The sequence below is a fragment of the Nyctibius grandis genome, chromosome 20, assembly GCF_013368605.1.
Source record: "Nyctibius grandis isolate bNycGra1 chromosome 20, bNycGra1.pri, whole genome shotgun sequence".
Taxonomy (NCBI): Eukaryota; Metazoa; Chordata; class Aves; order Nyctibiiformes; family Nyctibiidae; genus Nyctibius; species Nyctibius grandis.
Genome location: NC_090677.1, coordinates 7,361,974 through 7,377,225, shown reverse-complemented (window position 1 = coordinate 7,377,225; position 15,252 = coordinate 7,361,974). Strand labels below are relative to the sequence as shown.

The window sequence follows — 15,252 nt, the reverse complement described above, 5'->3', positions numbered from 1 at the left end:
GATGGCGTATTTGGGAAGCCCAGGCACGGGCATCGCTTTGCGCACTGGCCCACAGGCATTGCTGCGGGGCCCAGGAGATGCTGCATTTCCCTGGACCGTCTCCCTCCTGTACAGTTCAAGCACCTGGTAAGGTCCCACCAGGAGCCAGACCCTTCTAGTGCACGTTTCCATCTCTTACCTTCGCGTTACCTTTCCTCGTGCACCCATTTAGGTCCGTAGCTCCTTACCCATTTCCTCACACCCTCATGAAGATGGGCTTTTATGGTGGCAATCACACATACAGGGTGACGCGGAGATTCATCCACACTGGGAACAATCATCTGCATAGCCTCAAGCTTTGCCAGGGGAGGTTCAGGTTGGACATTAGGAAGAATTTCTTCTCAGCAAGGGTCATTAGCCATTGGAAGGGGCTGCCCAGGGAGGTGGTGGAGTCACCATCTCTGGAGGGGTTTAAGAAAAGACTGGACATGGCACTTAGTGCCATGGTCTAGTTGCCATGGTGGTGTCAGGGCAACGGTTGGACTCGATGATCCCAGAGGGCTCTTCCAACCTGATTGATTCGGTGATTCTGTGATATTTATCTGTATTTATTTATTTACCAGGAACTGGTGGTTGTGTTGTCCAAAGGCACGTTCACAAACTCCCTTTTCTCTCTACCTCAGCATGTCCCTGAAGATCTGGGACACAGATCAAGGGCTGAACCACTGGCAGTATTCAGGTGGCCAGCGTGGAAGGGCAAGGTTTGTATAAACTGCTCTAGATCCTGCTGGGGCTGAGCTGTGTCCAGGCTGGAGTGTCAAATGCTCACATTCATGTTTTCTTATTCCAAGCAACCCTCCTTTAGAGCCACCAGCCACCGATGAAGCAGGCACAAGGCAACCAGCCTCTGGTTTTCAAGCCAGACAACTGATGGGTGGTTGCGTGGTGGCTCCAGGCAGACCAGTGACACTGGAGCAGAGGAAGTGTTCCCATCAAGCCTACCACACCACATCTAGGTATCAAATAAAGCACAGTTTATTTGGCATAGACCGAAACGAACCGCAACAGGAATTTACGCAGCACAAAGCCTAGTTACACCAACTGGAACGAGTGCAGTTAGAGTCTCAGTTACAACCTAACGACTAAACAAGGTAAAAAGTACAGCTCAGACAGTCTCCCAGTCTTGTCCTCTTCATTCCGAGACGTCGTGGCTCACGGACGCGTTGTACCTTTCGTCGTTTACAGAGATGTCATCACTATTGCAGCTGTATTTTTCAGTTACAATGAATTTGGTTAGGAAATCAAAAGAGACTAACCTACAGGCTGCTCTTGAAACTCTCTTTGTACTTCAAAGAGCACTGGGAGCCTGTTTTAAGGCTTTCAAGTTGAATACATGAACCTCGTGCATCAAATAACTAACACTTTGATACCTGTCACAAGAGTAATGAGGGGGTGAGCAAGCTTTTTTGCTTTATAAACTCCAAAACCACACACTCTGCTTTCTCAACCCTGGTTGAAATGTCACAAAAACATACAAAGATACAGACAATACCAGACTAAAACCAGTCTTAACAAATACCAATTACACTAGTCAGAGTCACAGAGACTGGCCGGTTCAGCTATGAAACATGCAAATCCCTTGTGCTACACTCCACTGAGAGTGAGGTTTTACACTAGGAAACAGTATCTTGCAGATCATGCCACTGTCTATAAAACCAGAGCAGACAAAGCATTTCAGAACATGCCATTAGAAATGCTTTAACAGCTAAAAAAGGTTTGATTAAACGAGGGCTTTCCTAGATTCATTCCTTTATGATTCAGCAAATCACCAGTCATTCATGTCATCCAAAGAAAAATACTTCAGTTCATTACTTCTGCATGACAGTGTCAGGACCTTATGGTTACTTACTCCAGTTACTCCCCATAAATATTCATATTTTATTTACAGATTTCTCTAGTGTTTCAGAGATCTCCTTTAAGTGTTTTCAAAGATGAAGCCAAAATTATGTTCACAGCGAATGAGGTAAGTGAAGCGAAAGCGTTTGCTCTACATCTACACCTGGTGCTTCACTTTGTCTTCATTTTTGTTTTAAAGTCGTTGTAGACTGGGAGGTTTGGGGTTAATCATCAATCACTGTTACCTATGGAGAAGTAATTTCAGTTCTAGAGAATTCCATTTCTTGAAAACACAAAAATTACGTGTCCCTCTTCTAGTACTGCTGATCCAGTCCCAGCTGATGTGAACTGATCTTTATCTGTACACTTACTATTTATTAAACTTTGATACAGCTTCAGAACTGAGAAGCTTGACTTAAATATCAAGTCAATACAAGAATTAGTTTTGAATGACAATGCTAAGTGGATAAAATGCTAAATTATGTGCAAGTCTGTGTTTCCTTCCAGACCTTCAGAACCACATAACCCCCAGCTGTACCGAGTGACAGACAGACCGAGCCACCGCGTGTGCCGAGGTCGTTAAATTATGAATCGCTCCTCGGGTTGCGAATTCAGATCAAACCGCTCCGGCTCCGCTGCGTCAGCAGAGCTGGCAGACACCGCTGGGACACACTTACCTGTCCTGCTTTATTAAAGTGATGGGGGAAGCTCCTAATCTGGGCTCGCAGACACTGAGCAGGCAGCCGTACGCTGTGGGATTTCATTTAAAACCCCCTCAATTCAGATGTTTGTGAGCTGCTACTGTGCCTGCCTACGGACTGTGGTTACTCATATCAAAGCTAGCAGGTTAACGTGAGGTAGTAAACCAGATGCTATCCTGTAGTCAGTCTGTATTTATATTTAATGGTACCTCAAGGATTTTAATTAATGAGGAAGACAAAAGGAACCGCTGTGACTCTTTAATAGAGAAATAGAAAGAAAAATGCAGGTGACAAAAAAGGGAAAGGGAAAAAAGTGATTGAGAGCTTTTATATAGAATACTGGTTCTTATCATATTTATTTACACTACCCAGCTGGGGAAATCACCATTTCCAAACAACTGAGTGGCAGCAGTTGGATGCTGTACAAACAGAAAAGCTCCTAAGCTCAGTTATTGCTACAGGCTCCCCTCTGGCGTAGTATAAATAAACTATACGTCGTGGGCAGTTTGATACGTGATACTTTCATTCCTTAAGGATGATGACCAGGTACAATTTCCATTTCATGTCACAAGGCTTATCCCTAATTTATGAAAATAAAGCATATATATTTTGTACATTTTTATATATATATAAATATATATATATATAAAAAATACACACTGCCATCAACTTAACACACACGCACACACACGTATATTGTACACACCCACCCAGTTGCAACATGTCTGAGATCAATATTATATTTTGTGTACACACCCCCTACATCTAGTAGTAAATAAGAAAATCCCTTTTATGGCAATTCTGCAGGCAAAAAAAAAGAAAAATCAATACAAAATACTTTGTTGTACAAAACCGCATTTTTACAAGATCAACCAACGTTGGAACATACCCCTCAAGAATGCACTACATCCCTACAAGAAAAAAAGAATAATCAAGTCTATACAATCTTAAAAAAAAAAATTGTAAGCTGCTCTGCAACCTTCCTTTGCTAAAAGTTAGATACATTACACCATCCTAGCAGCAGATTAATAAATAAGGATTAAATAGTCTATTATACAAAGCCATACCGAATGGCAGATTTAAAACCAAAAAGCTTTGCAGATACTTTCACTTCCTACACAAATCTTTCTTTATTAAGAATAAGACTCAGTATAAAACAGGGGAACAGCCAGCACTAGTTCTATATCTACAGAATATAAGGAAAATCCAAGGGAAGGAAAATATTTAACAGTTTATGGCACCTTTACTGCAAAACATCTTTTTAAAGGCTCTGTTTCCCTGTAACTAATGAGTAAAGGGCTATTTATCTCATAGCTTTTATTAAGCAAACTCGACATAACCAACCACACAGTGGCAAGAGACAGAACCAGCTGTTCCCAGCTGCAAAAATGTATTGATTTCCACCCTAAACCAACATCATTTAGGTGTCAAGAAAAGAAACAGTAAGTCACAGTCCCGCTCGTACTGAGTTTCCTAATGCTGCTTTATTGCTCGTGTGGCAAATCCACTCTGTTATTTGCGTTGGGTAACTGTCGCTTAGTAACTATTTTCATGTCCAGCCAAGATGTAGAGGTTGCTGTGTGCAGTCGGGTTTTCTGTTGGCCTGCTTTCTAACACTACCACTCTGCAACCAAACACAAACAGAAGCCAAAATGGTTAGTGGGAAAATACAAAGCACGTGGTGTAACTACCGAGGAGGAACAAACTTGTTGCTCACAGGTTTCTACAGGTTGGAGGGATATAGGATCTCCTAAATATCTTGGGAATTTTATTCTTTAAATCAGTGACCTCATTTTCCACTCTGTGTAGCATCACTTCTGAGTACACAAGGAGCAGAGAACTAGGAGCAGCTTCTTGAACCAGAACCTGCCCCTCTCAACCACAGGTACATGGAACATGTTACAAACCCCTTCCCAACTGACGTCCTCCCCCTTGAAATAAGCCCTGTCCTCTGCTTCTCCTGGGAAGTTACGTGAGGAGACACCACCCTCCCATCATCTGCAGCCCGAATATGTGTATACCAGGTCCTACATCTTGTGATAAGCATCAGCCACTAACCTAAACAGTTCTCCTCCCTTCTAAATATTTATCACAGCGAACACTCAACCCCATCTCAGCCTTTGTCCTGCTGGATCACGTTCCTGTAGGCTCCTCTGGAAAGCCTGTCTCTCCCCATCTTGACCAGTTTTCTACTCATCTGTCCCATGCTGAACCCAACAATCATCTCAGCAGCTGATACTGTTCAGCCTTTGCCCTCCCCTCTCCCTTCCAACCACTTAGCTCCTCCATTTCTCTTCACCAGCTCCTAGGACAATATCCTGTCATTTTTAAAATCAAACTTCTCTCTGCTTTTTGTTTTCCACCTGCTTTTCAAATAAGCCAAACGTGCCACTTGAACTCTGAGTTAGGATTTCTCCCAGGCAGCCTGTCTCAGGGTTGGCATTGCACACACTCCCCTCCCGTGTCACATGCCTCAAAGAGTTTCCAAATGAAGCCTCACTCTTAACAGCCTCTGTCCCTGATTTTCACTTCTGCAACTCCGTAGTTCTTAAGTGATCCAAGACAAAAAGGTGCTACCACATCTCATTCACTTGAATGGTAGAAAAGACTCTGCTGCATTTGTACAGAGATGGAAAAACACAAAACAAAGGTTTTGGCAGTTCAGTGAGCTCAGAATGGCAGAAAATGGCTTCTCTGCAACACTGTGTGCAGCAGCAGGACTTCAGCCTTACCTCCAACCCCAAAAAGTGCTTTGTACTACGTTGTTATTGAGATATTCATGTCTCCTATAAAAGTGCAAGCTGAACCAGATGAGACACTGCTGCCCATCTGTGAGGGACCACGGGCTCTGACACCATCCCTCTGTGTGTTTCGGATGCTCCTGTGTTCACCAGCCCGACACAGGAATATGAGCCATTGAAAGGTACCAATTCTAGTACGCAAGAAAGATTCCCTGATGGTGGCACAGCACATACCTGTGGCACCTGTACCACAGTGGACCTTAGCAGAAGCTCATTCTTGCAATAAAATGCCCCTTGCTTTGCTGGGAGTAACAGGGAAGGAAATCACCACTGCCTCTCTGCTCAAGGGGGATATCAGACAGGAAAGGCAGAATATGCCCTGCCAGAATATGTGGAAGAAAATTTATGTCTTCTATAAATGTGTTTATATTTTTGAGATCTCAGAGTCAGCAGGGGCAAGGATCCTCAATTCCAACTGCAGTGGGTCCTTGGTGACTCGGGTGCAAAGCAAAGACTTCAGCTGTTTCTTGTACAGGCTACACCGCTCCTCTTCAAAAGGAGCCAGCGTGCTCTCACTCTCTTTCTGGACTGAGGATCCAGGAATGTCAGTGCCCAAAATGCTGGATTACTTACAGAAAGCGAGTCAGAGCCAGGCTGCCCAAAGGCCAAATGAGGGAGCAGGAGACCAGGAATTAGAACTGATTTCTTGACTCATTACTATCTACTTCTCCATTTAGCACTCTGGCTAGCTGCGAAACCACAAGTACACGTGTCCAAATCTGGAGACTGGGACAGCTTCTGCTAAGGTTTCAAACCTGGAGGCAGCTGCACCTCTCCCCAGCCTCTGTAGCTGAAAGGAATCATCTGGATGTTATGGGTAATGGGTGAATTTAAACCACTGTGCATTAAAACCTGTATGTATTTCCAGCAGAGCACTGGGCACCCTGCTTACCACGTGCCAAAGGCAGCTCTCATCTCTCCCTGTGGCTTATCTCCTCATGCCCTATTTCTACACGCTTGTGTTTGTGTTCACACTTCTATCTCTGCAGTGGAAAGTGGGGGAGGTCACAGGGGCTCTTAGTAATAATTCTGGATGCAGATGCCATCACTAATTGAATTTTTGGCTGCTGCATCCTGGAACGGTGTTACTGCCTCCCCCAGGACTGCCTACAGATAGATCTGTGGTTGGCTGGAAGCCAGTTCCAGCTGGACGCTAGAAAGCTGGTTTAAATAAAATAAAAGGTTTATGTTTCTTCAAGGTGATTACCTGTCTGATCCCAGTAAGCGGAAAACCCTGGTTTCATCTGATATCTCTTGGGTGACCTGTAGAAAAACGGAGACATTTAGGTCCATTTCAGTGGCAAAATGAAATTCATTGGTCTGAGTTGGAAGGAAAAATAAAAAGGTCAGTCTCTTCAAAAATTCAAATACAATTTAGTGCAAATTGCAGGACTGAATCAGATAAATTGATGCTAAGCAAAAAAAGAGTTTTAAATTTCAGAAAACACAACTTATTTTAAATAATTTTTGTATTGTAGACTGTTATCAGTCTAGATGACTTGGTGGCACAGATGGAGTATGTTGATCAAATCTTTGTCAGCAGAGACTGACTAGCTTTTCCCTGCATTTTCAGAGGATGCCATCAAAAAGGACAGTGTTCTTTTTGAAAAAAGGAACTTTTTTAAAGGGACACTTAAAAAAAAAAAAAGGAAGAAAGATTGTCTTCTCCCTCCTGCCAAAAAAGGGATGCTGCCAACTTGAGCTTTTAATCCAAGAAACCCAAATGCTGCTTACACCAGATCTGTACTGGCTCTGTGCAGAACCAGTTCAGGAGTCTCTGATTGATATTCTTGAAAAAAGAGCTGGCTAAAGCACGTGTGTGAGCTTTACCAAGAGCAACATATGCAGGCAAGTCAGAGAAAGCAACCAGCAAGCTGAAGCAATGACAACATGGAGCACAAGCACCATCACCTGCCAGTGCATCAAGTGGTAAATAAGGAACAGGAAGAAATGAAACCTGGAGAGACTGAGACTTACTTCATCTGACTTAAAGCTTTTGCCCTGCATGCCGTGTTTCCAGAAGGCCAGCACACTGTCTTGAAGGCACACTGCAAAGGAGGAACACAACATCAGACCTAAGCATGGCTTGTCTGAACGAAGGAAACCTGGGTTTCTCACCAGCAGGGATAATGGGAAGTGTGTGGAGAAAGTACGTGGTGAGACTTGGACTCCTGGTAGAAGAACCAAACACCAAAATCACTGTAGAAAAACTGGATTAAAATGACTATTTGGATCTGAGATGCACATTACTTTTTAAAGTGCAGTTCAAAACATACCCCTCAGACATTCCCTGTTTGCCAGGACAAGACAGGCACCTCTGGTTTTTCCTTTTCTCCCTTTCACTTCTATTCTCTGGGTCTTTGTTTTCCTAATGATTCTGGAGAAAACACCAGGAAGTGTATAAACATGCTGCCAACCAAAACACCGTGGGTTGCTGGAAATTACAGATAATTTAAGTTATTATATTTACTTCAAAATAGATGTGAGTCTGAAAAACGGGAGGAGTCTTCCATTCAGGGCCAAGGAGAGAACACAGAAAGCTACCAGCTCTGAATGATTTAATTACCAGACTGCTGAAAATAACGGATGAAGAGCCTGGTGTTCTTTCAGCAGTGTTACAGAAACATATTTTACACCGTGTTTTATTTTCCTAAATCCTACTTGTTTTCCTTTATTGTTCCTTTGAGTCATATTTTGTATCTGCTCAGTATTAGCCACGTCCTAAATAAAGAGAACAAAGGCATTCAGCAGAATCCTCAGAGCAATGTTTGTCACCACAGCCTTAGACTAATCTTCACCTGCTACTCCCCACTCCACCCTGCAATCGGAGAATGAAGAGTTGTTTAATACCCTGAATTCCCAAGAGACCAGTTGGGGTGTAAAGAACCACGTGCTTTATTCAATGTCAGCTGGCAAGTGCCAGACTTTGGGATAAATGCTTCTGTCTATGAATTCCTTCAGAGTTCAAGGAGAAGGCAATGGTCGAGTCACGTTATGCATGTGTCAGCGGGAGATATTGTATGATACAAGTACAGCAGTTAATTAGGACATGTCAGAATTTAGAGAAGAATCACAGGCTTGATTAAAAATACCTTCCTTCAGGATGGGTCTGACACATCTAAACAGAGATGCTGTACAAAAGAATGTGCACTGCTTTACCAACTGCTGTTAAAATACAAAATACCCCTGTCAAGAATCTTCTTCTAAAGGGAAGATGCCTGAGGAACCCAGGAATGCAAGTTGTACAGAACTGCTAACAAAAACAAGTTGTGTCTGTACTGATTTTGATTCCAGAAAGAAGTTCAGTTTCTGAGATATGTAATTATTAGATATATAATTATATCTAATGTTATATGCTGATTATATACTTCTGATATATGCTTATGTTGATTAGATACTTCTGAGACCTTATTACAGCAGAAATACTTGCTTGACAATAACAACTGAAGATTTAGAAGCAAGGCTGCTGTCCTCTAGCAGTCTAAAGAGAACAGCTTGTCCTCTAAAAATTAGATACAACTACTATTACCCTGACTGTTAAAAAATGGATGTGCTCTCACTTTAAATAAAATCTTAGTTATTAGAAGACTAACACAAATTTATACTAAAACATTTCTTCCTCCCCAAAGGTTTTCCTCAGTGCTATGGAAATGACCAGAAACTAGTCAGCCTTTTCTTCAACCAAATCATAATACATCTTACTTATAAACCAGAAATGATACCAGATGGAAACACGTGCAGACTGGACATGCTATCTGGCAACTGCCTTAACTTCCTTCAGCATGTCAGTGGAGACAGAGACAGCTCCTGATATCCTGACACATGCAGTTTTTAGTGTCAGGCCCCACTGGATGCACTAGACCTGTCTAGATCATTAAAAACCCTTCAACACTCATCCTTCTACGTTCTTAGTCCTCAAGAGACAACAGAGAAGCAAATCACTTACCCACTGACTCAATGCAGAAATCAAAGCTCAGCTCAGAGGCCAATTTCTTGCTTGACTTCAATTTCCCTTGTAAATTCACAATTTTCACAAATTCTCAAGAAAAACAAAAAAAACAAGTATTAAAACTCACTGCTGAAAAGGCTTACTGACGGCTTGAAGTATGAAATACTAATTTCATCTTTCAGGCACAAAGAAATGCCCAAACCTAACAGCCAACATCCATTGTATTTGCCTAAAATGAATCCAAAAACATCCTTCTCTCAAAAGAAATATACACTTTGTATGTCAGACTCTACTGACAGCCTTCCTGCACATAAAAGGAAGATGTGAATTCAACATAAAGTTTGGAAATTTATATTTGAATTCTTACCAGTAATGCTGCATTACATTTCATTTTGAAAAGAAGCAAGAATGATACACACATGAGAGGGACAGTAGAATCACAAGAGAAAAAAAACTCCACTTATCTGCACTGTATCTTTTTGGAAATATTACGACACAAATTAGTAACGAAGGGAGAAAAATTAACTTGTGGTAGAGTTAAAATGAACTGTGGCAAACCAAGTTTTGCACAAGGTGTAGTAAGTTGCCCAACAGAGATGTGTTACTTACTGTCCAGGCAGACTAGGACAGTGTCTCTTTCCAGCTGTGTCACATGAATGGCATCTAACTGCTGATTGCCTTGTGAAAAAGAAAACAGGTTATTTTATATCACATTGTAAGACTGATCTCAGCCTCCCCTCCACCTCTCACCAATTGCTACAGCCTTTTCAGTACGCTACAAGTCTTTTGCAATCTACTATATTTGTTAGTCTTGTAAATTTTTTTAAGGCTATATGATCCCAGAATGTTCTGGGAAGAGTATAGTGCCTAAGGACAAACCCATCAGTTCAAAGCAGGTATTTAATATGAAAGCACTACTGTTTATTGGCATAAAATATGTTTTATGTTACAGTTCAGCACAGCAAGTCAGCTTCTTTCATAAGAGGCACAATAATGAACAAAAGGAATCATCAAGGGAACCTTCGCTCCTAAAAAATGCTCTTTTCCCACAAATCCACATCTGGAAAGATTATTGTGCTGATATTAAACAAGATTTAATAGTTTTTCTAGTTTTTATTAATGAAGTTCTTGGTACAGCTGCTAAAAAGCAGTATTTAAATGTAAAAAAGTATATCCAACAAAGCCAGCAGAGAAAAGCATCTGCAAGATATCAACTAGCTTTTGAAGATAAACCAAAATCTTCTCCTTATTAATAGCCAGCTGAAGATGACAAGCCTCCCCCAAGGGCTGGAGGACAGACAAGAATGCATTTATGTGAGTCTTTACCCAGGGAAGAAGGGGAAGAGGAGTAAGACTGATCCCAGGCAAAAGTATGCAACCACAAATGAGAACCCAATCAGCAGGGTCTGCATTACTGTTTAAGGAAATTTATAAGATAAAAGATGTGTCTAAAACTCAGTTTATACTGAAGTTGGCAGGTCATCACAAGAAGAACCTGGGATCAACTTCAAAATGCTCTAGGTAGAGAAGCTGCATCGTTTTGCGTAGCCTAAAGGGTTCCCAAATGACTTCTGAGGAAGGGATATCCAACAGTCACCAGCCAATAAACCAGCTGCCAGACGGACCGACAGCCTTACCTGCACCAATTTCTGTAAACCACGAAGAAGCAGAGTTCAAGTTGATTGTCTCAAACTGAACGACCTGGTTTGGTTCAGTCCCCTTACTGATGGCCACGCAGACCATCGGGTACTCCTGCTCTGGTATCACCAGCATTTCAAACACATTCAAAGGGCTTGGCAACGGAAAATCAAAGTGCTGCAAAAAACAGAATGAGGCATTTGTGAAGTTTCCTGTTCCATTGGAAGTAAGAAGCCTAAAATAACATGCACAAAGTATGAAAGACATAGAAGAATTTTTCACTACTAAGAGTGCTTTTTTAAGACAGCATGAGCAGAGGTATATGCTAGTCTGTTACTGCTAGTACTGGGCTTGATCCAACACTTGACTGACTTCAGTCACAAGATTTTCTTGGTCAAAATGCATCAAGCCAGATTTTCAAGTGCTCAGAACCCACAAATGGGACTAGAGTCAACTAGACCATGTACTTAGTGCCATGGTCTAGTTGACATGGTAGTGTCAGGGCAATGGTTGGACTCTGATCCCAGAGGGCTCTTCCAACCTCATTGATTCTGTGATTCTGTACTTTCCATTGCATTCTGGAAAGGTTATTTCAACAACTGTATAATGATTAAGATTAAATGTTCTAAACTAAAATGAAATACTTACCTTTATTAACATGAATTTCTGCATTGGCTCATACCACTGTAGCAGAACAATTCCAGACTGCAACGCACCACACAGGTACTTATGTCCTGTGTATGGATTTCGTACTATATAAAATAAACAAAAAAAAACAGAAAAGAACACTTTTAAAGTCCTGGAAGTTCAATGCATACTTGAAAAAAAAAAACCCTACAGCTATCTTTGCAAATAATTTAAGAAACAGCATCAGTTTCACACTAATTGCCTTCTGGCTTGCCATTCAAATATCCACAGCGATTAATATTGTGCTACATTCCAGATAAATTCAATTATACTTATAATTAATAACCACTAGCATTCTTTGAGTCCCAGTAAAGAGGTCACATGCTGAGTGGCCAGAAAAGCTGTACAGCCTTCTTCCTGGGGCTGTGGGAGCAGCGGGAGTGAAAGGTCCAGGTCAAGCTGTGATTTAAATAAAAACAATTCCCAAGCAGTGAAGGTGGCCCATAACTTCTCATGAGCTTTGACAGCTAATGCAATACATGATAAAGGGTTTGGGGTTTGTTTTTTTTAAGCTCAACTGGATACAAGACCAGGCTGACTTCAGGAGTCATTTGTAAATACGCCTGCTGTAGACACTCAGTATGAGTTAAACAGGATATCCAAGTTTGCAGCGAGGTACTTTATACTCTGCTTAAGCATTTTTAAGAGTGTAAAGGTACAATTTCACACAGCACTAGGGCCATGCATTCTGTAGAAAGCCCAAGCCAAGTCAGCAAAGCCAAAGACAAATCTATAATGTCACAAGCTTTAAGTTTTTTGTGTGCACTTAGAACTTGAGCGATGGCTTCACTCCTCCCCAGGCTGACATCGTTTTTATTCATGTCCAGCCTTTTCGTTGTGGAAAATATTCTTTTCAAATTAGCCTCGCTAGAAGTTGGTTCTAGGTCAAACCTTGAGCCAGACTGACAAAGCAGGAAGGGTGTTTGTGTGTGTGCCACAAGCCTGGGATTCTGTAGCAGGCGTTACGCTGGTGGGCAGGCTGCAGGTCACGGTAACCAGCTGGCTCTGGTGGCCCCTGCTCTAGCCAGCGACGTTCCTATTAAGTGCTGACATGAAAAATGCTTTTCCACTGAACAGCATGAAGACCCCCACATTAATTAAAAGGAAAGCAAGGCACCAGTTAGGCACAGCGTTAAGAAACAACACAGTCATACTGTTTTCTGAACAATGAACTAACTGTGAGTTTATTAAAAAGAAATGAGTTTAAGACATGCCATGCCCAATGGCAAAGGCCAGGGAAACACTGGCAAAACCTACTCACCTATACAGCATTTGTGGCATCCTTTTGTGTCAGGGATCTTTGTCGTTAAGGCGAACTTCCTGCAATAATAAACATGAAAAAAATGCATCAGCAAGAGATGTTGAAGGCCCTTCATGCACCAATTCAACAGCACAAACAGTATTTATGGGATTTTTCGCTTGTTAATAATTGTCTAGAAGAGAAAGATTTGTACCTTGGTAATATTTTGTCAGGAAACCTATGGGTTTGGATATGAGCAGCTAATCCTGTTTTTTTGGCTTGTTCAAACAAAGCTATTAAATTATGGGAGTAGAGCTGGAATGTTTTCCCTGTAAGAGAGAAAAGCACAACTGACATCGCACCCACGCCTCCAGCAGAGAACTGCACGTGTCAGAAAAATGTGTGTGTAGAAAATTACCTTCTAGAAAAGTGGATCACGTGCGCCAGGTATTTCGAGTCCAGTTATGAAGAAAAATAAAACAAGACAACAATAATAATGCATATAGAGAAGACATGGCATTCAACTCAAAGTTCATTTCAGTAACACTAAAGCAGCTCTGAAAGTTTTACGTAAACATTTTTAGAAGGCTGTAATTATACAATAATAATTAATTATATCAGGACATTATCTATAAATCAATAAAAATGACGTTACGTTTAAAGGCACAGTCCTACAGTTAGTCTGCATGCCACAGTGCCTCTGTTCCCCATCTAGAATGTCCTTTTCCAGGACAACTGTTAAAAAAATAAATGTTTTTCAAGAATCAATCTGCTGGATTAGTAGTATTTCACAGCTACTTCATTCTCCTTCCAATTGAAACTGTTTTTCTTTTAGGGTGGATTTATTTTCTGACTCTGGTTCATACCAAAGATGCTGCCAGGCTGCAGTATCCTGAGAGCGATCAAACTCTGCAGCGACATTCTGATAATGCATCTATGTTAATCCTCTCCTAATTTTGTCCTGACACATGAAAGCCATAATTATTCTGACTTTCTCAGCTCAGGGACCAAAGAAGAGGACACTCTTTAGCTTCTCTAGGCACTTCCAGTCATACTGCAGCCTTGTTTCTCTTTATTTATGATTTTATTAATTTTCCCTCTATTTATACATACCTGACAAGGACATTAAGGTGTTATTGATAACATACAGCCAGGTGCACTTTCGGGGAAATAACTGAAGAAAGAAAATATCTACATTAATAGAAACATACAAGAATTTCTAACTGGTTTTCTCTGCCTGCTCCACCTCTGCCACCATTCCTGCAGGGATTGACCTGGAGAAAGTACCAGCTGCAGCCACAGTTCCCCCTTTAATTCACTCTTTTGGATGCTTGCTTAGCCCTTTTCTCTGTCTGAAATAGTTTTCCTCCCTCTTCTACCCCTGAAACTTTCAAAATTCTATTTTTCCTTATTTTTTTAATTAGCAGCACAGAGCCAAAGTGTGGTAACTGGCAAGACTGGAATATCATATACAGAAAGATACAGCTTGCTCAGGAATGGCAGCCAGAGAAACACAACATTATTACAGAAACCTACTAAATCCCACAAAAGTCAGGAAGAGAGGGAAAAAAAGCCATTAGTATTTTCTGAGCAACTTGAATTACCACAAAATCTTGTATTTTGTGGGACTTATCTACCTGGCTGTTTGTGCTAGCATGCTGCTTTGTAAAGAGACAGCTCATGGGAGGCACTGGGGCTTATTTTTGTTTCAGAGGGAAGAAGTGACAGGCCAGCTAGTCTAGATTTGGGAAGATTTTAAAGTTAAGAAGAACTTCTTGACAACCTGAAGGGAATTTTGACAAGAGTGATGGCAAGTGACAGCATTCAGGAGTCTCAACAAAGGAAGGAATAAGGACAACAGAATGAGGACAAGGATTTTGTTTAAAAAAAAAAAAAAAAAAAAGAAAAAAGATAAATTTATTGAACTGTATTCATAGGCAAGGTCCTGCCTCAAGAAAAAATTTCCAATAAGAAAAAAAGGAGTTCAAAGGATTAAGCTGTTTCTAAAGGAGACTATTATAAAAAGACAAGAGCAGACTGGTCCACTGAGGGAAGTCGTTGCCAAACACAGCAGAAGGTGCTTGAATCAAGGCTCTACAAAAGAATGTACTGGTTCATACAAATGTCCATCTAATATCTGTTTCCAACAGTTACCATAAAGTGACATAATTTCTCCTAAAAGTGGTGAAAACACGGGGAAAAAAAAAGTATATAATACCTCACCTAACGCTCTGCCAGGCACCAAGCTCTTCAGCTCAGAAACCTGCTGAATCAGATATGGCTTTATGCATTTAGTGAGCTTCAGTGGATTTATCCTCCATAAATTTATCCCCTCTGAACTCAGACAACTCCTAGCATTTG

At 41.2% G+C, this 15,252-nt stretch overlaps 1 protein-coding gene across 1 annotated transcript in view; it reads right to left on the bottom strand.

Moving 5' to 3' along the window:
• Positions 1-992: 992 nt before the first annotated feature.
• Positions 993-15,252, bottom strand: part of MAP4K5 (mitogen-activated protein kinase kinase kinase kinase 5) — a 74,947-nt gene continuing 60,687 nt past the window's right edge. The window contains exons 24-34 of the mRNA XM_068416569.1: positions 14,005-14,065; positions 13,310-13,312; positions 13,106-13,220; positions 12,913-12,971; positions 11,613-11,716; positions 10,964-11,141; positions 9,936-10,004; positions 9,324-9,416; positions 7,355-7,425; positions 6,585-6,640; positions 993-4,200 (exon numbers count right to left, since the gene is read on the bottom strand). Coding sequence (XP_068272670.1) covers positions 4,113-4,200; positions 6,585-6,640; positions 7,355-7,425; positions 9,324-9,416; positions 9,936-10,004; positions 10,964-11,141; positions 11,613-11,716; positions 12,913-12,971; positions 13,106-13,220; positions 13,310-13,312; positions 14,005-14,065 — 897 coding nt within the window. The 3' untranslated portion in view covers positions 993-4,112. The remainder of the gene's footprint in view (positions 4,201-6,584; positions 6,641-7,354; positions 7,426-9,323; positions 9,417-9,935; positions 10,005-10,963; positions 11,142-11,612; positions 11,717-12,912; positions 12,972-13,105; positions 13,221-13,309; positions 13,313-14,004; positions 14,066-15,252) is intronic.